The following is a 23352-nucleotide window of genomic DNA, read 5'->3' as shown; positions in this document are numbered from 1 at the left end:
GAACAGGGACAAAGGAGAGCCAGGGGAAATGCTATGAAGAATTTGTGAAGGAGAGATCTTTTTCACTTAAGGGATGGAGAGGGATATTAGGGAAGGCTTCAAGGAGAGAGATGTGGAATTAGACCTTGAAGAAAGAGAGGGAGAGGGAAGGGGAATCTGTTCTAAGTAAGAGGGATAGGAGTCATGGCTTACCTATGGAAGACGGCGAGATGTGAGTAAGGGAAGGTGATAGCCCAATTTGGCAGGAACAAAGAACATGTGGAGGGGAATTACACGAGACTATAGGCTATATCCTGATTGTGGAGGGTCTGGAATGTTAAGGTCAGGAGTTTCAACTTTGGGAGAAAATGAGGAGACTTGGAAAATAGTTGATGAGAGGAGTGACATGATCATTGTAGTATATTAGAAAGATTACTTAGCAATATCAGTCAGTCCATAAACATTTATTAAGCACCTACTATGTACCAGGCCTTGTGCTAAGCACTGGAGATAAAAAAAGAGGCAAAAGACAGTCTTTGTATTCATGGAGCTGGCAAATGAGATGTGAAGGATGGTTGAGAGAGAAGGTTAATTGGAGGCAGTAAGACCAGTTAGGAGGCTATTAGAACAGTCTAGGCAAGAAGAGGGCAGCAGGGTGGTACAGTGAAGAGAGAGCCAGACCTGAGTGCATATCCAGTCTTAGACATTTACTAGCTATGTGACCCTGGACAAGTCACTTAATCTCTGTTTGCCTCAGTATCGTCATCCATTAAAAATGAGCTGGAGAAGGAAATGGCAAACCACTCCAGGATCTTTGCCAAGAAAACCCCAAATGGGGTCACAAAGAGTCAGACAAGACTAAACAACCACAAAGGCAAGAAGATATGAAGAATTGTAGTGGGAAGAGAGAGGAGGAGCCAGATGGGAGAGACAGTTCAGAGGGGATGAACATCAGATAAGAGTCAAAGATAACAAGTGCAGAGTGCTAGACATGGAGTTAGGAAGACCCCCATCAGACAATTACCATCTGTGTGATCCTGAGTAAGTCATTTGACTCAGCCTCAGTTTTCTCCTCTATGCAATGAAGGGTTGGACTCACTGGTTTCCAAAGTTCTTTCCAGCTCTAAATCTATGATTCTGTGACTCCAAGTTCATGAGCTTCAGTGATTTGGAGGATAGCAGTTCTATTAGCAGATGTGTCTGTATGCCTAGTTCTATGCTAGGTGCTATGGGGCATATGATATAGAAATGTAAGATACGGATGATGTCTTCAAAGGACTCAAAGCTCAAGATGAATCAACAGAGTGAAATGGCAGCCCCCAAAAGGTCATGTGATCATGGGCTTCCTTTACAGAGTCAGAGCTTCCCGTAACAATAAGGGGATAATCTCCCCCTGCTCTACCCTGGCCAGAGCACATCTCTGAACAAATACCAGGAGCAGTTCTGGAAGCCATATTGTGAGAAGCTGGGCAATTAAGGAGATGAAGCCCATGCCTTGTGCCCATGGCATGGGACTGAAGGAACAGGGAATACTGAGCTTAGAGGAGATGTGGAGGAAAAGGAAACATGAGAGCTAGCTGTCTTCAAGTATCTGAAGGATTGTCAGAGTAGGATTACACTTGACCTCAATGGGATGAGCTAGGAGCATATAGGTGGAAATTATGAAAAGGCAAACTGAGACTCGATGTCAGGAAAAACTTTCTAACAATTTGAGTGAGGCAAAAGTGGAATGGTCTGCTCTGGGTTCCCCTTTAAGCAGAATGACTGCTTGTTAGATATATTATAATGGGGATTCTTTTCAGGTGTGGTTTTGACTAGAACAAGACTGAGGTTGCTTCTGACTCAGAAATTCTGTAATTATTCTATATAGAGGTGTGGGGCGGGGGTGGGGGTGGGTGTGGGCGTGGTGTGGCATGGTGTGGTGTGCTGGACCCCTGTGGCAGTCAGACTGGTGAAGCCTTCTTTAAATGCATAAAATAAAATGCATAGGATTACAAAGAAGACTAGTTGCATTAAATACAATGATCAAAATAGCAAATAAATCAATCAATCAAGTTCATGGGCCCCTGCTCTGTGAAGCCTTCTCCAGACACCCCAGGCCATAGGCGAGCCTTCTTTTTTGGAAATCTGCAGTTAGTACCATACCACCTTAATTTTCCCTGGAAGCTCCGTGCCAGCTTACGGAGCTTATCTTTTTGTTCAGAAAGTGAATCCCTCTCTCGAAGGCATGGATTCTATCTTTCTTTGTGTCACTCTTGGTACCAAGAGCAGGCCTGGATGAATAGAGGAGCTCAGACCACAACAGGATTCTGGAGTCTCAAATACCTGCCCAGATGTCTCTCTCCCAGGACATGGGGCACAGGAACTGGGCACACAGGTGGCCTTCTGCAATCACAACGAGGGATCATCTAGTCTGTGCTTGAAGATTTCTAAGAAGGGAGAGCCCACTCTCTTCCAAGGCAGCCCATGATACTTTTGGATTGTTAGGAAGCATTTCCTGATAGTAAGCCTAAGTCCACCTCTTTATAACTTCTGTCCATTTTTTCTGTCCCCTCCTGCCTAGGGACAAACAGAAACAACCCCAAACCTCTTCCACACCATTGCCCTTCAAAGACTTGAACTCATCTACTGTATGTCTGCCAAGTCATCCCTCCTCCAGTTGCTTCAACAGATCCCTGAATGGCCCAGCCTGGGAGTCTCCTTTGAAACTGCTCTAGACAAATTCACTAAATATATTCTTTCTGACTGGTCAATTCACGTACCACTAGGGTGCAGCCAAAACTCTCCCAGACAGCTTTCTCTTTGGTTTCAAAAACCAACATGCCAGCACAAACAGAGAGATGACCATTAAGACCTATGTTTAGCCTGAGATAAGGTGAAGTGTCACAGAAGGACATTTCGAGTCAGAAAACCTGGGTTTGAGTCCTGGCTCTTCCAATTACTATGTGTGACTTTAAGTGAATCACTTAACTTCTCAGCCTCAGTTTCCTCATCTGTAAAAGGGGTATAATAATAGCAATGACCTCTCAGGGTTATTGTTCTATATGACACAACATATGTAAAGCCCTGTGCCAACCTTAGAGTACTTTACAAATGCTAATTGTTGTCATTTATTACTATTTGAATTCTCTGGTACAGATTTCAACATCTCAGCTTCTTTATCTGTTAAATGCAGGGGAACTAGATATTTGCTAAGGACTGCTTGATTCTTGGTAAATTATTAACTCAAGCCAGAAACAGAAATATGAACTTGTCATCTTATGACTATGACCCCTGGAAGATGCTCTTCTGAGAACTCCTGCTCCAACCTCCTTCCCATCGCATTAACACATTTGTTTAGATATGGCACCCTGGACCAGCTCTGCTTTGTTTCTGAAGCCAGTTTTTTAACTGAGTTTCCTGTGAGGTCCCTTCGAATTTATTGGGACACTCTGGGGAGTGGGTTTCCTTCCAACACCATATTTGGCCACTGACATTTTCCCAAGTTCACATTCCCAACTATGTGATGGTAACTGAACTGAGAGTCAAAAAATCTTGGTTTGGGTCTGGGTTCTATGATTTCTAAATGTGTAACTCTGAGAAATGGTAGGGACTCTTAACCTCTTCTGCATCCTGGACCTCCTTGGTAGTATGTTGAAGTGTATGGACTCCTCAGAATAAGGTTTTTAAATGCATAAAGAAAACATACAGAGTTAGAAGGAAGCCAAGTATATCGAAATTGTTCTCAAAATGTTTAAGAAAAACCATGTTCATGGACTAGAGAATAGAGGTTAAAAACCTGTTCATCAGTAAAATCTGCTAGGGACTGGATAAGATTACTCTCAACTCTAAATCCTGTGATTCCTATGGTCCATCTAATGTGATAAATCAATCAATCAATTAATCAATAAGCGTTTTACTAAGTGCTTATTGTGTGCCAGGCATTTGATGGGCACTGGAGATACACAGACAAAAAGGAAACAGCCTCTGCCTTCAGAGAGGTTAGCCTCTATCAAGGAAGACGTATCTCTCTCCTCCCTCTCCTTTTCTCTTCCCCACTGTCTCTCCCTTTCCCTATTCCTTTCTCTCTTCCAATGTATATATATATATATATATATGTGTGTGTGTGTGTGTGTGTGTGTGTGTAATATATATATAGATGTGTGTTTATATCTACAGATATCTATATTTATAGATACATGGATATATATATCTACAGATTAAAAACACATATATAACACATACTATGTGTATAAGTACATAGAGAATAAATACCCAAATAAATAAAAATTAGTTGCATTCACAGGATCAAGAAAGGTTTTACATAGGAGGTGGTACTTCACTTGAATCTTAAAGAAAGAAAAGGATTATATGAGGTAGAGGGGCATTTATTCCAAGAATGGGGAATGGTCAGTGCCAAGGTCATTGTATATGACCTAGCTTATATGTAGAAATAGCCTACTGGTATACAAGTATTTTCTCCAACTCTGAATAATGATAATAATAATAAATAATAAAACTTCTGTAGTGCAGATTTGCAAAGTACTTTTCAAATACTGTCTCACTTGATCCTCACAACAGTTCTGCTGACAAGGCTCAAAACCAGGAAAGTTTTCTCCTCCTATGAAGAATTCCAAGTTACTTTTCTCTCTAACGGAGCCTAAGTTTAGTAGGAGACAGAATTTCCTGAAATGCCTCAGTGAACATTTGGCCACCATCACTCCTGTATTAATAAAACTCATCTCCATCTTCTTACCTCTTTTCTACTTCTTATAATGCAGTCTAGTAAAAGGGCAATTAGATTTGGGTAATTAAAGTGATTTACTCACCAGCACTAAGTGTTGCAGCACCTGCCCGTATCTGTGGAAGGAGAGAGAGTTGCATTAATTCCTATCCAGTTAGCCAGGGTTGGACTGAGGCTGAGGTGATGTTTTATTTACAAGTTCAAGGCCAGAGGGCCGCTGGGACACTCACGCTTTCTCCGAAGACAGCAGCTCCTGAGCGATGACATAAGCTCGGGATTGTCCTTCCTTCTGTTGGAGAAAAAACAGGACAATCGGAAACAGCGGGTGTTAATTAGGGCTGGCAGGTGGGGCAGGGGGATGCCAGCACTGAGCCTACCTGTCTACAGGACAGAACCAAGGCAGAGTGACATGTTTTCAGAAGAAGAAGACTCCTTGGTCTCTCTCTCCTCCCAAAGGATTATCAGCCCACATTCAGAATACTCTTTCTAGAGGATGAATACCAATGATCACTGTGGCCAGCATGTTCTTCTAAGTTGGAAAGGGAGGTTACCATTAGGAATTCACAGAATCTCAGATCTGGGGACCTCAATGTCCATCAGCTGCAAATGGCTTCTGATCGATGATTCTTTTGACAACATCTTTGACAAATGGTTTCCAACCTTCACTTGAAATCCTCCAGTGAGGAGGAATCCACTACTTTCCTAGGCAATCCATTCCACGTACTCTACAAGTTAGGAATTTTTCTTACTTTGAGCTAAAGGCAGCTTTTTCCTCCTTCCTCATCCTACTTCCTAATTGTTCCTACTTATATTTTCTGGGACCAAGTAGAACGAGTCAGGATAGATTGCCCTATGGCCTTTCATACCTAAGGAGAGACTTCATGTACCTCCAGAAAACCAAGCCTGGTGACCTTGGCTAACCACATCTAGTTCATTCCATCAACTTTTACTTGAAAGAAATCTCCCACCTCCTCACCATCCTTGGGTTGTATTCTGGCTTCTCAATGACCATTATTTAAAAATGGTGTCCTCATTGGATACAACACAGGAGAGCTGGTCTGACTAAGGTAGACTACAGCAGAATCAGAGATTTAGCTCTAGAAGGAACCTTACAGTCAGTCAACAAACATTTATCCAGCACAACATGGTCCTTGCTTTCAAAGATCTCCTCATGGGCAAGACCAGTAATGAAAAATTGTATAGTGTAAATGGAAGGTTGAGGCAGCTGGTGGCTTAGTGGATAGAGTACTAGGAAGACAGGCATTTCCTAGCTGTGTGATGCTGGACAAGTCACTTAAGCTCTGATTGTCTGACAAAAGGATGCACTGGAGAAGGAAATGGCAAACTGCTCCATGTCTTTGCCAAGAAAACCCTGTGGACAGCTATGGTCCATGGGGTCATGACTCTTTGTCTCTAGTCCTTTTATAGATGATGAAACCCAGTCCAAGAAGGGTTAAAGAATCTGCCTAAGGTCCCATACTTAGTGAGACCAGAACCTAGAGCCCCTGACTCCAAATCCAGGACTCTTTTCATTACTCCAGAAAAGCAGACTGGTAAAATAATAATAACAATAACTGACCTTTATATAATGCTTATGCCCGGCACTGTGCTGAGCGCTTTATAATTATTATCTCATCTGATCCTTGCAACAACCCTGGGAGATAGGAGCTATTATCATCCTCATTTTACAAATGAGGAAATAGAGGCAAACAGAGATTAAGTGATTTGCCCAGGGTTACATAGTTAATAGATGTCTGAGGCTGGATTTGAAGCCCATTGCTGAACCCATGGTGCCATCTAGATGCCCAAAAGCCTTCACTCTCTGTCATGAGTAGGTTCTGGTTTCCATGACATCTTCTGTGTGCTGAATCTTTTCTCCCTGTTTCCATGAAGGCAGCTGTGAGTAGCAATATCATAGCATCAGCTGCTTTAGTTCTGCTGCTTGGGGACAACTCCTTTATTCTCTCTGGGACTCAGTTTCCTTGTGTGTAAAATGAGGATGTTGGACTTAAGGCTCTCTAAAGTCTCTTCTGCCTCCAAATCTTAGCATCCTAAACAGCCCAATGGAAGGGAAGAAACTGCCTTCTCTGGTTTCTGAGGACAAGCGGAAACAGCAGGTATTAATGAGGGCTGGCAGGTGGGGCAGGGGGATGCCACTTTCTTGCCTCTATCCCTGCTGAAATTTAAGATGATTCAGCAGTTATCTGCTCCCTGTCTAGCTACTGTGTTTCCAAAACTGACTGGAAGTCTTTCTAGAACTTTAAACTGTGTATACTTTATGGTTGGACCTTGCTTTGTGCCACAGATAGGCTCCCCTCAAATCGGTATACAAATAAAATCTTTGTAAATTGAGTCCTATGTTAAATGCACCAGGATAGTGGTGGTGGTAGTGGTGGTGGTGATGCAGATGCTTGAAGGAACTTTATAATGTGTTCTGTAAACTGAAATCACAGGTGACAATCTGACCCATGGATCTAAGAGGCAGAAAGGACCTCAGGAGCCATCTAATCCAACTAGTACTGGAAAAATAATGATTTTTCCAATAATGGACATCTAATCTTTGTCTGAAGAACTCCAACGAAGCTTTAATTTTCATGGTGTTCCTATCCATTTTTAATTGTTAGGAGGTTTTTCCTTAAATAAAACCTAAATCTACCCCTGCAGATTTCACACACTGCTTCTGGTTCTGCAACCTGGGGACAAAAACTCCACCTCTAGCCCCTATTAGGCAAGAGAGACCCTTGATACTTCTGATCACTATAGGGGTGGGGAACCTGTGGCCTCGAGGCCACCCCTGCTCTAAGGCATCTTCCATCTCTGACATTCTAGGATCCTTCTCTCCAACCGGCAGGTTCATATACTAGATTTTCTCAAAGTGTGAGCACACCTATGTGAAGTCAGAGAAATTGGTAGAGAATTGCAAGAGGCTCAGCCACCCCATCTTTTTCCCACCTGCCCCTCAGGAATGGCTATGACCCTGAGCTTTATTTTCCCACCCTGGCACAGGTCACTTTGCACGTCCCCAGGGGAAGGGGCCCATCTGTTGCCAAGCCTGCTAGTGCCAAAGAGGCAGGCTCTGGGTGGTCCTCCCAGGCACGCCCCAGTCCCTCCCTCACTTCTGTATACAGAGAATCTTGCTTTTGTGACTTCATCAATGATTAATGTGTCTTTCCCTAGACCCACAGTAAAAGACCCGAGTGGGAGGTCACGTGAGCCATGTAGGGCTAGCCCCGAGACGGTGTCTCTAGGCGTTGCCCTCCCTGAGTTATTTAATTGCTGTTTGTTTAACCAGGAAATGAACTCCAAGACTGACGACAGTGTCCAGAGACAGACTTCTGGGAACGGAGGGGCCTCCTCCCCCAGGAGGGCGTGGGGTGGTCTGGAGGGGGGTCTCTTGCTATCAGGTTCTCAAACAAAGGCCAAGCCGGGTATTTAAACCAGGTCGGCAGCCACCCCCTTTGTGTGTGCCTGATCTTATTATCTCCTCTTTGTCCTCAGGCGCCTAGTGCATTCCCACATTTCCTTCCCAGGGTCCGGCATGGGCCATGTGTGCTAGGCCAGCCCTAGAGAAGTGGCTGGTCTGGGTCAGGGCCAAGGCCACGGCTCCTCTGACCCCTCCAGTTATCAGATGGGACAGCTGGGAACCTGCTGCAAGAGCTTCGGTCTTTTTCAGGCAGATGGTGAAGGACCCTGAAAATCCATGGTGGAGGGAGAAAGGGACTGGACAGAAATCAAGAGAGTTGGCTTTTGTATTCTTAGTTCTGCTAGGGTCATGTGATGTGTGACCTTGGGTCAGTCACAGGATTACAGAATTAAAGTATCTCAGTGATCGATCATTTAGTCCTACCTATACTGGAACAGAAACTCACTCTAAGACATCCCTCGAGCGTGGTCCTCTAATCTGCATTTGGAGACCTCTATTGACCCACCAACTCCTGAGGCAGCCCATTTCCCCTCTGTACATGTCTGAGTGCTAGGGAGTTTTTCCTTATATTTAGTAGAAATCTGCCTCTATGTGACTTCCCTCCACTGCTCTAATTCTGGACTCTCTGGTCAAATAAAAATAAATCAAATCCCTTGTCTAAACAATAGCCCTTCAAATACTTGAAAACAGCTATCACTTCCTCTCCCCCCAACCGCTGACCCAACATTTCCTCCCCCCCAACATTCAACATTTCTGACTGCTTTAGTCAATCTAGGAGGCTCAGTGGATAGAGTACCAGGCCTGGAGTGAAAAAGACCAGCATTTACTAGTGGTGTGACCCTGGGCAAGTCATTTAACCACTATCTGCCTCAGTTTCCTCATCTGTAAAATAGGGATGATAATAATAATAGCACCTACCTCCCAGGGTTGTTATGAGGATCAGATGAGATGATAATTGTGAAGTGCTTTGCAAACTTTAATGCGTTATATAGATAACAGCTATTTTGGTGATGATGATGATGATGATGATGATGATGATGATGATGATGGCTTTCTAACATTCTGTTTGCCCTTTTCTGTATATAATTCATCCTTCTAAAACTGATACTGCCACTCTACCTGTATCTGAGTCTCAACTTCCTCATCTACAAATGAGGGTAATGATTCCTGCCTCAGCTAGTTAATAGGTTCTAATCTGAAGATGCCATAACAAAATGGATATTAAAAATGATGCTCAGAGCACAAAGTACCATGTTGATAAAAAGAATGACTTCATTTGGGTCTTAAGACAAGCCTGCAAGGAAGAGAGGGAAGGGGCTGTTATTTTCCCTTTGAGAGGTAACAAAATGAGACCCAGATAGTACTGATAAAAGTCCTGTGGTTTTCTATAGTTCTAACTGTTGTCTTTTCCTGACACGGGACTGAAATCCATCTCTCTGCAAGTTCCTGACATTCCTCCCAGGTCTTCCCTCTGGGGCAGACAGGACCAGGAGAAACCCTCTTTCATAGAGCAGCCTTGAAGTACTTGATGGCAGTGCCCATGTGACTTCACCCATCTTCCCGAGGCTGGTTTCCCCAACGGGTCATCTTCACGAAGAAGTACCCTGGCTGCATCGGAGAGTCCTCCTAGAGATCACTGGCATGGGGTTGGAGCATTTAGAATTAAAAGGGACTCTGCTGTTTTTCAGTTGCATCTGACTCTTTGTGATGCCATTTTGAGGATTATCTTGGCAAAGATACTGGAGTGGTTTGCTATTTCCCTCTCCAGCTCATTTTATAGATGAGGAAACTGAGGCAAGTAAGACTTAGTGACTTTCCCAGGGTCACACAGCTAGTAGGTGTCTGAAATTGGATTGGAACTCAGGAAGATAAGTCTTCCTGACTCTAGGGCTGGCACTCTGTTCACTGAACCACCTAGTACCCCTTATTTTATAGATGAGAAAAATTCTGTCAAAGAGGATAAGTGATTGACCCACAGTCACAAAGGTAGTAACTGAACTAGGATCAAATACAGACCTTTTGATTCCAAAAGTGGAATGAAATGTCTGGGTCTATTGGGTGTGTCTCCAGGGGTGCTGTGGAGTCACCTCTTACTGGTAGAAAACGGATTATTAAATGTTCAGTGTATTTATACCTCAGGAATCAGAAAACCTGACAAACCAAACTTGATTTATTGTTTTGATGAATGTTTAGACTTAAGAAAGTGATGGAGAAAATATTAATGTAAGTGAAAACTGAAAATGTGCCTAGCATACTTCCCCCTCTCCAAGACAATGGTTATTAAACATTTACCTGCATACCCATAATTCCTTCTCACTTCAGGTCTTTAAGCAAAGGCTGGCATTCTAAAAAGCAATTTGGAATTGTGCACCCAAAGTTACTAAAGTCTGCATTCCCTTTGACTCAGCAACACCATCTCCAGGCTTATAAGCCTGGTCTCCAAATGGAAAAGAATCCATGTGTACAAAGATATTCATAGCTTTTTTATAGTAGCAAAGACCTGGAAACTATGGGAACACCTGTCAATTGGAAAATGACAAGAGAAACTGTGGCATATGATTATAATGGAGTACTATTAGACATGATCAATGGGACAATTTGTTTTGCTCCAAGACCACATGAAAAGCCATGTCAGCAGCCAGATGGAGGAGTCCTGATGCCCACCTTGCCCACCTCTCCTGGCACTAAGGCTACCAGAACACATCCTTCCCTTCTTGGTATTCAGGACAGGCTCAGTGACTATTTAGTATTTCAGTGATGGAAGTCAGAGAAGAGAGACCTAATTTTTCATCCTAGTACCCGTCGTCTCCCTATGATAGCAGCAGAAGTCACCTCCTGGAAGGGAGGAGGTGGGGATCCTCACATTCCCCCCACCCCCATCCCATGCTCCATCCAAGGCTTCCTCTTGTGATTATCAGCTAAACTATTCATCACATGGTAGGACCTGGAGCAGGATGGAACCTGGAGGGTCACCTAGTCATGAGATCAAACCTAACATTTTACAGAGGAGGAAACTGAGGTCCAGAGGGAGAAAAGGATTTGCCCAAGGTCACTTGGGCTTACTCCAAGTTTTACTTTGATATTTCAGCTTTATTCCTGTCCTTGAGTCCTAGGAAATACGTAAGTTTATGGTTTTGTTCTGACTATGATTTACTTATCCCAAGGCCAGGGGTGGGGGTGCATGGGTAGAGGGAAGTGATTTGGTTTTCAGACCAGTAACAAGTTAACAGAGGTAAACATGTCTAGTCCCCCCCCTTTCTCTCTTATCACAATCTTCCTTTTGGACTTCTTTGCTTGGATGTTAAGTATCTCAAACTCTACACAGTCAAAAAAGAACTCATAAGTATGTCTTGTAAATATGCCCTTCCTTTTAATATGTCTATTTCTGTCCAGAAAACCACCACCACCACCATTAATATTAATGATAATAACCATGATGATGAGAATGATGGTGATAGCATTTGCATAGCACCTTAAGGGATCATAAAAGACTTTATATATATAATATATATATGTATATGCATATATAAAATCTCAGTTACTCAGCTTTCCAACCTTGATGCAATCTTCAACTCGCCCTCCTTCCCACCTCCATTCAATCAATTGTTGAATCTGCTTGATTCTACTTTGACATCTCTAGCGTCTGCTCCCTTCTCCCATAGCCACCCTTCTGCTTTCAGGTTCTTATCACCTCTCCCAAAGACTATTGGAAAAGCTTCCTAATTACTCTCAGGATTTAGTCTCTCTCCTCTCCAAACTATGTCTCCACAAAGTCACCCAAAAATCACCTTCCTGAACCACACATATCACCCTATCACCTCCCCTGCTCAAGAGTCTTCCTATTGCCTCTATTCAGTCTTTCACAGTCTAGTTCCAGCCTACCTTTCAAGGCATATTGCACATTACTCCCTTTCATGTGTTACACATTTTACCCAAACTGGTCCAAGGATTGCCAATCTGGTTTCCCAAACCCACTGATCTCTCTCCCAGCTCCAAGCCTTCTTTCCCAATCTTCCCTTCCCCTCACCATGCCTGGAATGCACTTTGACCTCACCTCTGACTCTTAGCACACTTGGCTTCCTTTAAAGAGGCTCAGCTCACACCCCACCTCCTACAGGAAACCTTTCCTGGCCCTCCTAGGAATCAGTCCTCCACTCTCCCTGCCAAACAATCATGTACAAACAACTTGTCTGTTTATATGTTTTAACTCATTAGCTGAGTGCCAGCTCCCTGAGGGCAGAGAATGTTTTCCATTTTGTTTTTACATCCCCAATGAATACAGTAGAGTATGATGTCTTGGAATCATGGGATCTGCGTTCAAATCCCACCTCTGTAGCTTACTACTTGTGTGACCTGGGGTCATTTAGGGATTAAATTATTTAATCTGTCTGGGCCTCAGTTCCCTCATCTGTAAAAAGAAGGGATTGGACCAGATGAACAGCAAGGTCCCTTCCAATTCTATATCAGGAACATGTGATCTTACTCACTGCCTGAGGTCCACTGAGGGGTACAACCTCTAGCTAGAATTGGGATGACCCTTAGACCCCAGCCCAACGCCCCCATTTTACAGGTTAAAAAAAAAAATCAAAGGTCACCTCAGCAAGGAGAGGTGACCTGCCCAGGGTCATGCATATAATATGTTGGAACCAGGGCTTAGATTCACGCCTTTTGATCCCAAGGCCAGTGCTCTTTCTACTATAACCTGACGCTGTGTTCATAAGTGTCTCATTGTCTTTGTGGGTAAAGAGCAGTCCTTGCTTCCTCTGGAAGCACAAAGGGGCCTGTACCATTCCAGGTCAATTTCCAGGGACCTTGATGCTAATGTTTCCCTTTTCTTGGTCAACAAAAGGAATCATAGAGAGGCTAATTCTTTTAGGGCTCCTCTCTTCAGTAGATCAGGGCTGCCACAGATCCAGATCCAAGGTGGGCTATACCTTGGGTCTCACCATGTCTAGGGGGACAAACCAAAAACCAGGATTTCTAGTGAAATCTATGGCTTTTTAAAAGGATAAGAATGTTCTCTTGTTTCTTGAAATTAACCTTCATTTTCAGCTTCTCTTTGGATATTTGGAGGTTAAAGATTCTAGTAAGGCAGAATGATTAATGGAACCTGGAAACCAATCCTACCCAGAGAAGAGATAAGACCAGGCCAGAATCTCTTAGTTGTATGAGTCTGTTTCAAGGGCGCCTCTGCCCTAGGCCTATTACCTGCTTACTGTCCATGTCCAAGGTCCTGAGCTCTAGCACCCTGACTTGCTGGGTGTCTCCCTCAGCTCAGGGATCACAGAATTATAGATTTAAGAATTGGAAAAAGCCTTAGAGGTCATCTAGTCTAAGGCCCTTAACTTACAGGTGAGGAAACTGAGGTCCAGGGAACTTATGTTTTGCCCAGAGTCAAACAGGTGCTAAGTACCAGAAGTGAGCTTCAAATTCAGATCTTCTGACTCTAAATTTAGCCCTCTTCATGACCTCTAGCATGGTACAGTGAAAGGAACAATGGACAGGGAGTCTAAACTCCTTTGGCCAGCATTCAAGGACCTCTCCAATTTGGCACCAACTTATCTCACACCATTGTCTAACCGTCTGCTCCAGCCAGACTCCTTTATCATCCTCTGAACTTGCCATACCCAGTCTACCTCTTGGACCTTGGCTTACATCATTTGTCTTGTCCAGAATGCCTTGTCCTCTCATCTCCTGGGATCCCCTATTTACAATTGAAGGGGACCCTAGGATTGGCTAGTCCAACCTCTTCAGTTCACAGGTGAACTAAGGCCAAGGGAGGTCATGTTTTGTCTGAGATCACACAGCCAAAAGTGAGATTCGGACTCGAGGTCCCCAACTCCAAATCCCTTTCTACTCCACTGCTCATCTTTTAAGGTTTAATTGCAGTTCCACTTCTAAGAAGTTTTCTCTGACCACCCCAGGCATAGGAATTTTCCCCTCATCTAACCTCTTAGAGAATTTTTTATGTGTTCCTCATTTGGTTTTTACTTTATGCTGGAAGCTAGGTGGTACAACGAATAGCATTCTGGACCTCAAGTCAGGAAGACTCAAGTTCAAATCTAGCTTCAGACACTGATTAGCTGTGTGACCCTGGTCAAATCACTTAACTTCAGTTTCCTCAATTGTAAAAATAGGGATAATAAAAGCACCCACCTCCCAGGATTGTTGTGAGGATGAGATAACAGTTGTAAAGTGCTATGCAAATCTTATAATGCTATATAAATTCGAGCTAGGATTACTGCTGATTTAGAGTGTCCCTGTTGCAAAGCTCTCAAAATGCAAGAGACCTCAAGGTCAGCTAGTCTTCTCCCCTTGTTGTATAGATAACACAACAGAGATCTGGACAGGTCGAGTGACTAACCAAGGTCATGTAGCTTGCTAGTAGAGATCATTTTGGAGTTCATGTCCTTGGACTCCAACCCTTGTCTGCCTTCTTCCTCTCCGTGCCTCTATAATCAAGATTCCCTAAGCAGAGAGAAAGCTCTTTGATGAAAAGGACCATATTCATATACATTTTCTCCTTCCTTTTTAAAAAAAAGTTTACTTCAATTTAATTTAATTTTTCTGCTTCCTTCCTACACCTTGCTACTTTCTCTCCCACTGAAACCCTAGCACAGTGGCCTTCTCATAAGAGACAGGAAGCATGGTGCAGTGCGGAGAGCATTGAAATAGGCTCAGAGAACTGGATTTGAGTCCACCACCTATGGAACCTGAGATGGGCCTGTGAGCTTTAGCTTCTCTCTTTGTAAAGTGGGAAATAACCCTCATCCCTGCTCTGCCTTAGCCACCTCTCCAGATTGTGAGACTCAGAGGAAGTGATGTGTGGAAGTGCTTTCCAAACTCTAATAAAGGATTATATACATGAAACAGTGCATCATCATGCTATATTAGATATTAGATTAGATTATATATTCTATTCTATTATTATATTATTCCCAATGGTCAGATAGAGCCTGGGCTCCTCAAATAACAGGGGAGGAAGGACAGAACTTTTTTAAATGCAGGGGACATGGACTGACCTGTAACCCAGGCTGAAGCTTCACTCCTTCCTAACCCAAGGGAATCTTACTATTACCACTCCAATTCAATTCAATAAGCATTTATTAAGTGCTTACTATGTACCAGGCACTGATCTAAGCTCTAGGCATACAAATAAGAAAGAGAAAGACAGAACCTGGCCTCAAAGAATTAGAATGAAATGAGGAAAGACAACATACAAAAAAAGGAAGGGGGAGAGTAAGAGAGGGAGGCCTCTCTGCACATGGAAAGTGTTCTAGACCCAAAGAGATGGCAGCTGAGCATAGGAGGAGGGGTGCATGGCCTCAGTGACCATGGCTTCAGCTAGGGTCTTGCTGCAAGGATGCTCCTCTGAGGGCTGATATTTTCCTGACTGCAGCTGCAGCCTTGAAAAGCCCCCAGAAGGCTGGAAAGCCAGACTCATTGTCAGTCCAGGCCAATGTGTCAGCCAGACTCTGAATGCTTCCATTTACAACTGGCTCTATTTTTAATCCTTTTGATTTCACTCTCTCTCTCTCTCTCTCTCTCTCTCTCTCTCTCTCTCTCTCTCTCTCTCTTTCTCTCTCTCTCTCTCTCTCCTTCCCTCTCCTCCTCTCCCCTTCTCTCTCCTTTTTTCTCTGTCTCTCCTCCCCTCTCCTCTCTCCTTCTTTCTGTGCATCTTTCTCTGTCTCTTGCTTTCTATTTCCTTCAGTCTAAATGGTGTGTGTGTGTGTGTGTGTGTGTGTGTGTGTGTATGTGTGTGTGTGTGTGTGTGTGTGTGTGTGTGTGTGTGTATGTACTTCTTGGGCTGAGTTCAGGTCCTATCTCACAGCAGCCACAATGTCCCCCTGACCTACTTTGCCCCTTGCAGTCTGAAAAGGGAGGGCCACTTTTCTCTGCCTCAGGCCCTCTCCTAAAAGAGAGTAACTAATACTTCTCTCAGAGGCAGCTCAGTTATGACCCCATGACTCCTTTTAGTTAGCTCAGGCAGAGATTGTTGGAGATAAACTCTCCTCTCCACTTCCCAGATGGGAAGATTGAGACATGAGAAGTGACTGTTGGGAAGGGAGATTTGGTGAGATCCCTGTTTCTGAGTAGCCACAGGGCGGAGGGGCTATCTTCAATTCTGTTGAAAGCTGAGGTGAAGACACAACTGGTAGAAAAGTTCAGTGGACCAAATCATTAAGGATCCCAGGATTCTAAAGTAAGGAGCTGCCTAGGAGGAAGAAACCACTGACTCCCTGCCTACTGAACCCACGCTAATCTCTCCTCTGAAATCCTGCTGTACTTAATAGCCAGTGAGTCAGAATTTGTCTTGGACACCACAGTTCCCACTCCAACCAAGTTAGCCTTCATCTCCCTAACATGACTCACCTATCCCTTCTGCAGGCCTTGGGCCAGTCATGTTTTGGAATTGGCTCCTGCCCCCTTGGGAAACATTTAAGAGATGTTCTAAGTCAGAAGTTGCCTCAGTTTCCAGGTCTTTTTGTTTCTGGTGTCTTATGTCTTCTATCTTGCTTGCCTGATCTCTGACCTTTGACCTGACCTTGGTTCTTGGCAAGTCCCAGTTTCCTGACCTCTTTCTGAATTTCTGATGACCTGTGGTTTTGAGTTATTAACAGACGGTTTACCATTCAGTCATTTGTCAAGTCTCTTCATTTCTCCATCTGTATTACCTCTGGCATCTGACCCTACCTTTCCACTTTCGTGACTCTAGTTCAGTCCTTATTTCGACTTGATGCACAGATACTTCATTTTCATTTGTCCATTCATTCCTCATCTAGAATATTGCAATAGCCCCCTCCCTGATCCCTCTGTTTCCAATCTAGCCTCTCTCCAATCCATCTTCCATTCCCTGCTGGAATAATCTTTCAAATGTCCCAGTATGATCATGTTTTTTTCTCTAATCAGGAATGTTCAGTGGCTCTCCATTGCCTATGGAAAGAAATAGACTGCTGAGGCTGGAATTCAAAGCTCTTCACAATTTGGTTCCAACCTGCCCATCTGACTTTACTGCATACTTCATCCTTCACATACATGTCTTACAACCCAACCAAACTGACTCTGTAGGACTGTTCCCTCCATTCTCATCCTGAACTCTCCCATCTCCATGCTTTCTCAATGCATCTTCCATGGGTAGATGGAAGATTCTCCTCTCTCATTCCCCATCTCTATCTGTTCCTTCTCCAGAAAGCCTATCCTGATCCCCACCCCTCAACCAGGGAAAAATGAAGTTTCCATCCCAGGCTTCTTTTTTTGGAGGCAATCAGTGTTAAATGACTTGCCCAGTGTCACATAATTAGTAAGTATCTGAGGCCAGATTTGAATTCAGGCCCTCCTGATTCCAGGACTAGTGCTCTATCCACTGCATCACCTAGCTGCCCTCCCATCCCCCATTTATCATATCCTTTCCCCTAGCTCTCCTTTACCCTTATCTCACTTTCCTCTTCTCCTAATTATTTGTATACATGTCCTACCACCCCCATCCCCACCCCCACCTCTATCATATAGTAAATTTCTCAGAAAACAGGGACAGTCAGGATCTATATTTCTACCTTCATTTCCCAGCACGGCATCATGTATCTAATAGACTTTTGTCAAGCTGAATGAACCATTTCATAGCTTTGTCTCCCCAAATAGGCTGTAAATTTTCTGAAGGCAAGAGCTATGTCTGAGCCATCTTCTGTATCTTTAACAATACTTGGCATAGGGTGGAGCACACAGTATGTGCTCAAAAAAACCCCACTTCTGATTGATTTAATTGAACACATTAGATTTGATAGATGTATATGTTTTTGATATATATACATTTCCTAAGTATGTAAGCATTTAATGTGCACAGAGCCCCAAGTCTAGGAGTATGCAGAGCACTTGCTAGGGGAGAGACAAAATTAAGATAAGCAATGGTCCCTGTCATTATGGAGTTTATAATTTAGTCTATAACCCAGCTGACACATACATGGAGAGTTATCGTGGAAAATAATGTATGTTGTGTGCATAAGAGTAGTTTAAGCAAAGTGGCATAGAAGTCTGGGGTTCCAGTTTGGGACTGGGCTGAAATGCTTTCTGGGTATTCCTGGTGGGATCGCCAAATAGAGGCAAGAACTTGGAATCTGAGGGGCAAAGGTTAAGTCCTGGAATCGAGTACTTTTGCTGCAAACTTTATTTCTCGTCCTTGGGACTGAGATAATGAGACAAACAAGTCCAGATGAACCAAGTTCAGGGATGTCTGAGTGGCTGCTTCAGAACCACCCCTAATTAGTTGCAAGTGGGAAGATCTAAGCACAAACAACAGTGAGGTGTATTTGGAGACTTCCCCTTTCTCCACATTGAAGCCACAGATACTTTCTTAAGGACGTCTTTCATTTGTCAATTGTCTCTCTAAAGGGGGAGATACAAAGGTGGCCAAATTGGAAATTTAATGCCAATCAGAGGACTCTGATGACTGCCTGGTTAATGGTGCAGCCAGATGACCCTGGTAAATCTTGAGAGCAGCACTTTCCTTCTCCCAGGTGAGGATCTTTAGCTCTGGGCCACTTCCCAAGCCCCATTCTCAACCGGAGCTGGAGGAACTTCGGAAAGAGCGGATCAGATCCTTCCAATAAACCCTCCTTCCGGCAAAAACAAGGGAGTGAGCCAAACCCAAGCAAGTCATCTCATTTGTTTCTGGTCCTAGATTCTGTGCCTTGGGGGCAGCCAGGGGAAGCAGTGATGAGCTCCTTTCCAAATGCATACAGCTAATTCAGGAAACCTCTGCCTTCCTCTCACCCCCCTACTCAAGTGCCTGTAACCCCTGTAGTGTGAAGAAGGAGGATGAGGAGAGGAGGAAAGAGAGGAAGAAGGGAAGGGAGAGGAAGAGAAAGGAAAGGAAGATAATGAGGAGAGAGAAGATCAGGGGAAGGGAAAAGAGAATAGAAAGTGAGAAAGTGAAGGAGAATGAGGAGGAAAGGAAAGGGAGAGGTAGGATAAGTAAGCAAGAGGGAGGAGATAAATAATAAGAAAGAGAAAAAGGAAAAGGGAAGGGGAAGGTGAAGAGTAGGACTAAAGAGGGAAAAGAAGAGAAAGGAAAGGGACACTGTGGAGAAAGAGGAGGCAGAGAGGTGGGACTTGGAAATGACAAGGGAAGAGGAAGCAGGGAAAGGTGATGGGAAGGGGAGAGGGAGAATGCAGAAGAGATGAAGGAGGGGAAGATGTTTGAGAGGAATGGAGGAAGAAGAGAGGACAGGAAGGAAAAGGGAGAGAAAAAAATGAGCAGAATAGGAAGTAGAAACCAAGACAAAGACAATGCATCATTCTCTGAACAATTCTTCCTGGCTTTTGTCCCTCTTCCAGATTCCTTCCTAGAGAATGGAGAGAGAACCTCATGGTGCCTACAAGTTTCTCTTTTGGGATAGGGGGAAAGCAGAGGCTTGCAGGGCAGGGTAGCTTGAGGCCAGGGCTCCAGGGCCCTCCTTCCACCTGCCCACACAGTTGCAGTCCCCTGTGCCCTCTCCATGGTCCTGGCTTTGGGTCACAATCTCAGTTGGGCTGGCAGGATTCCTAACGGGCTGGGGAAACCTTTTAAGGAGTTCACATTAGACCTTTCACAGGCACGTTTTCATTATTTCTCTCCTCTCAAACTTCATATTTTCTCTAGGTTTTCCCCACTTTTTTTCTCCCTGTCTGATACATAAGGATAAAGAAGTAAGTGTGTTGGAGTGAGAGTCCAGAGGTACCGGCTCTAGTCCCAGCTGTATGGCTAACTTGTAATGAGGCCTTGGGCCAGTCACTGGGCCTCAGTTGCCTCCTCTGTCAATGAGGCTAATATTATCTACCTTGATTGCTTTACAGAGTAGTTATGCTAAGAGAATATAGCAGAGCATATATAGAAGTGCTTAGGTAGACCTTTCACCTTGATGGTAATATTGCCCTGTTCACATATCGCCCCACAGCGCCCATCCCCTGCCCCTAGCTTCTGTCACAACCAGCCCAAATACATTGATAGCTAACTACAGAAATTTCCTTTGCAATTGGCTCTACTGCCATTTCAAATTCAGAAACACCAAAATCCCATGGGGCGAGGAAAGGGGTTGGGAAAGAGGGAGGAGGGAAGAGGAGGAAAGGAAGGAAGGAAGAAGGAAAGAAAGAAGAAAGGGAAGAAGAGAGAGAAAAAAGGAAGGAAGCAAAGAAAGAAGAAAATAAATAGGGAGAGGGGGAGGGAGGGAGGAGAAGGAAAGAAAGGAAAAAAGAAGGGAGAGAACAAAAGGAAGAAAGGAAGGAAAGAAGAGAAAATAGACACACACACACACAGAGACGGAGAGAGAGACAGAGAGAGAGAGAGAGAGAGAGATGTTTATCTTCCCATTGAACTTGTGAGTACGGACTGTTTCATTCACTCTTTTTGTATCCCTGGCACACATTGCCTAGAATATATTAGGTGCTAACTGAATACTTTTTGATTGATTGTAGTGGAAAGAGCACTGGATTTAGAGTCAGAAGATTTGTTTTTCAGCCCAGCTTTACCATTTCTTAGCTAAATCTGAATCTGTTTCCTCAGGGGGACATGGATTTAGAGTTAATACCCACGTCTGAAGCCCCGCTTTGCTGTTTACTAGCTGTGTGTCTTTGGATGAGTCACTTTACCACTCTAGACCTCAGTTTACTTCTCTGCATAGTGAGTAGGGTGGGATGGATCATCTCTAAATTGCCATCTGGGTCCAAATCAGCTCCTCTTCCCGTTACTTCAGAAACAGGATGAACTGACCCTTCCCTAACTCAAGGATCTTCCTTACCTTGTGGGTGAGGCCTGGCTCCCTTTGGCTGCCCTCCTCCTCTTCTGAGGATTTTTGCTCCTCATCAGATGTGACATCCTCTGTGGGCATTGCTGAGATTGGGCAGACCTTGTACGGCTCCGTGTAGGCACTGCAACCAGAGAAAGGGAGATGGGCAGAGAAGGATTAAAATCCCTGGGCATCTGAAGTTCCATCAGGACAATCTTGGACCTGCTATCCTTTTAGACTATCCCTTTAGAACATCCCTAGCAATCCAAGCTCCCAGAAGCTGGAGGAGGCAATGAAAAGGGGAGGAAAATCCTTTTCAATTGTTGGAAAATTCAGTGGGCTAGCTTTGGACAGATGTAGGGCCAAGAAGGCCTTGAAGGAGTGGGTGAAGAAACACTTGTCACCAACACACAGAATTTGCCAAGGTCTTGACTATTTCCTTTGGAGAGAAGCAGAGAAGTGGACAAAGCAAGGGATTTTGAGTCAGAAAATCTGGATTCAAGTCTCAGCTCTGCTGCTTCATCCCCATGTGAGCCTGGCAATCACCCCCTCAACTTTTCTTAACTTAAGTTTACTGGAGGCAAACTGAGAGGGTTGGACTAAAAAATCTTTAAGGTAACTTCTAGCTCAAAATCATATGTTCTCTTTCTTGGTGGTCATTAGTTCCCATGAGTTCGACCATCATCTCTTTGTAGATGACTCCCAAATCAACAATTAACATCCCCAACTCCCTGTTAAATCTCTACACCTAGATGTTCTATTGGTGTCTGAAACTCAACATGTTTAAAATTGAACTAGATATTTCCTCCTCTAAATCCATTTTAGAGAATGTCAATCCCTTCATAGCTCAGCCTACTGTTACATGCTGGTCACAAACTACTCCCCCTCATCAACTCTATGATCCAGATGAATAGTCACTCAATGAACATCTACTTTTAAGTACATAAGTATGTGCCAGGATGCAGCTAAGTTACAGTGGATAGAGAAATGGAATTAGGAAGCCTCTGTTCAATTGTCTCCGTTGTGTTTGACCCTTTGGGAGGTCTTTTTTTCCCCGTCCTTCTGCTCTACACTACGTTCCACCATCTCTCCTCTTCATGCCTTTGCATAAGATCTCCTCCCATGCCAGAAAGTTTTTCCTTTGTATCTGCCTCTTAGAAGTTCTGGCTCCTTTCAGAGCTCAACTCAGGGGCCTCCTCCTACTGGAAGTCTTACGTGATTGTCTTCTTTGATAGTATGGTCTTTTTTATTCACTTAACCACAAATTTGTGGTAGCACTCCTTCCCCTCCCCCCCTCAAGCAAATTACTTTATTGTGGCAAATACCTAGTACACAGTAGGTACTTAATAAATGCTTGTTGATTGACTGAAGGAAAAACAAAGGAAGCTAAGGAGATAATAAAAATACCTTAGCCAGGATTCACATATTAGATTAGCCAGTGAAGAGAGGTAGCATGATATTGTGGGGAAAGAGTGATATTGGGATCAGGAGGTCTGGGTTCAAATCTTGGCTCTGACATTCCCTGGGATCATAAGTTTGGGAGGAAGGAAGTTTGGAGCTTATGGAATCTACCCTCTTCATCTATTGGGCCTGAGAGAAATAATCTGGCTTGCCTATGGTGGTTGTTATTCGGTTGTGTCCAACTCTTCGTGATGCCATTTGGGGTTTTCTAGTCAGAGATACTGGAGTTTCCATTTCCCTCTCCAACTCATTTTACAGATGAGGAAACTGAGGCAAATAGGGTGAAGTGACTTGCCCTTGGTCACACAGTCTGAGGCTGGATTTGAAATCAGGTCTTTCTGACTTAAGGCCTAGTGCTATATTGATATACTGTGCCACCTAGCAGCTAGGGCATGAGTACAATGCCCTTTATTATATGAAGCCCTTTGTAAAATTCAGTGTATTTAAAACACTTTGCAATGTCAGGTATTACTGGACTGGGTCTTGGGAGATCTAGGATACAGTCCAGATCTTCACAACCACTCATGTTGTCTAGTAGAAAAGTTACTGATTTAAAGTCAGAAGGTTCAAGTCTCAACCCTGACACTAACTTGGAGAATGTAGGGAAGTTACTTCATTCTTTGAACTTGGGTTTCTTCTTCAGTTTAATAGGTATGATGCTAAATACTTTAGAGGCAGGATAGAGTTTTGCGTGGAGAGTTGACTTTCAGAGGCAGGGAAAGCTGAGTTCAAGTCACGGCTCTGAAACCGTGAAACATGCTGGTTATTTCCCCTTCAGCATATCGCTTAATTTTGCTAGGTCTCAGTTTCCCCAGCTGAAACAAGAAGGCACTGGATGAGATGACTTCTGTGATCCCTTTTGGCTCTAAATCCTCGATCCCAAGATGCATGTCCCACACCACTCTCCAAGATTTTAAATTACAGAACACTTTCCTATCTGAATCTGTGGAGTGAGCTTCCTCATTGGGAGTGGCCTGTGCTGATGAAATCCTAGATGTGGTAAAGAA

The 23352-nt window shown here is 43.8% G+C and overlaps 1 protein-coding gene across 1 annotated transcript in view; it reads right to left on the bottom strand.

The window, feature by feature from the left end:
- FGD5 (FYVE, RhoGEF and PH domain containing 5) overlaps nucleotides 1-23352 on the bottom strand; it is a 175500-nt gene that overhangs the window by 61457 nt on the left and 90691 nt on the right. The window contains exons 3-5 of the mRNA XM_072598387.1: nucleotides 20897-21026; nucleotides 4933-4991; nucleotides 4788-4818 (exon numbers count right to left, since the gene is read on the bottom strand). Coding sequence (XP_072454488.1) covers nucleotides 4788-4818; nucleotides 4933-4991; nucleotides 20897-21026 — 220 coding nt within the window. The remainder of the gene's footprint in view (nucleotides 1-4787; nucleotides 4819-4932; nucleotides 4992-20896; nucleotides 21027-23352) is intronic.

Source organism: Notamacropus eugenii, chromosome 3 (assembly GCF_028372415.1).
Source record: "Notamacropus eugenii isolate mMacEug1 chromosome 3, mMacEug1.pri_v2, whole genome shotgun sequence".
Taxonomy (NCBI): Eukaryota; Metazoa; Chordata; class Mammalia; order Diprotodontia; family Macropodidae; genus Notamacropus; species Notamacropus eugenii.
This window is presented reverse-complemented; position numbering and strand designations above follow the sequence as displayed.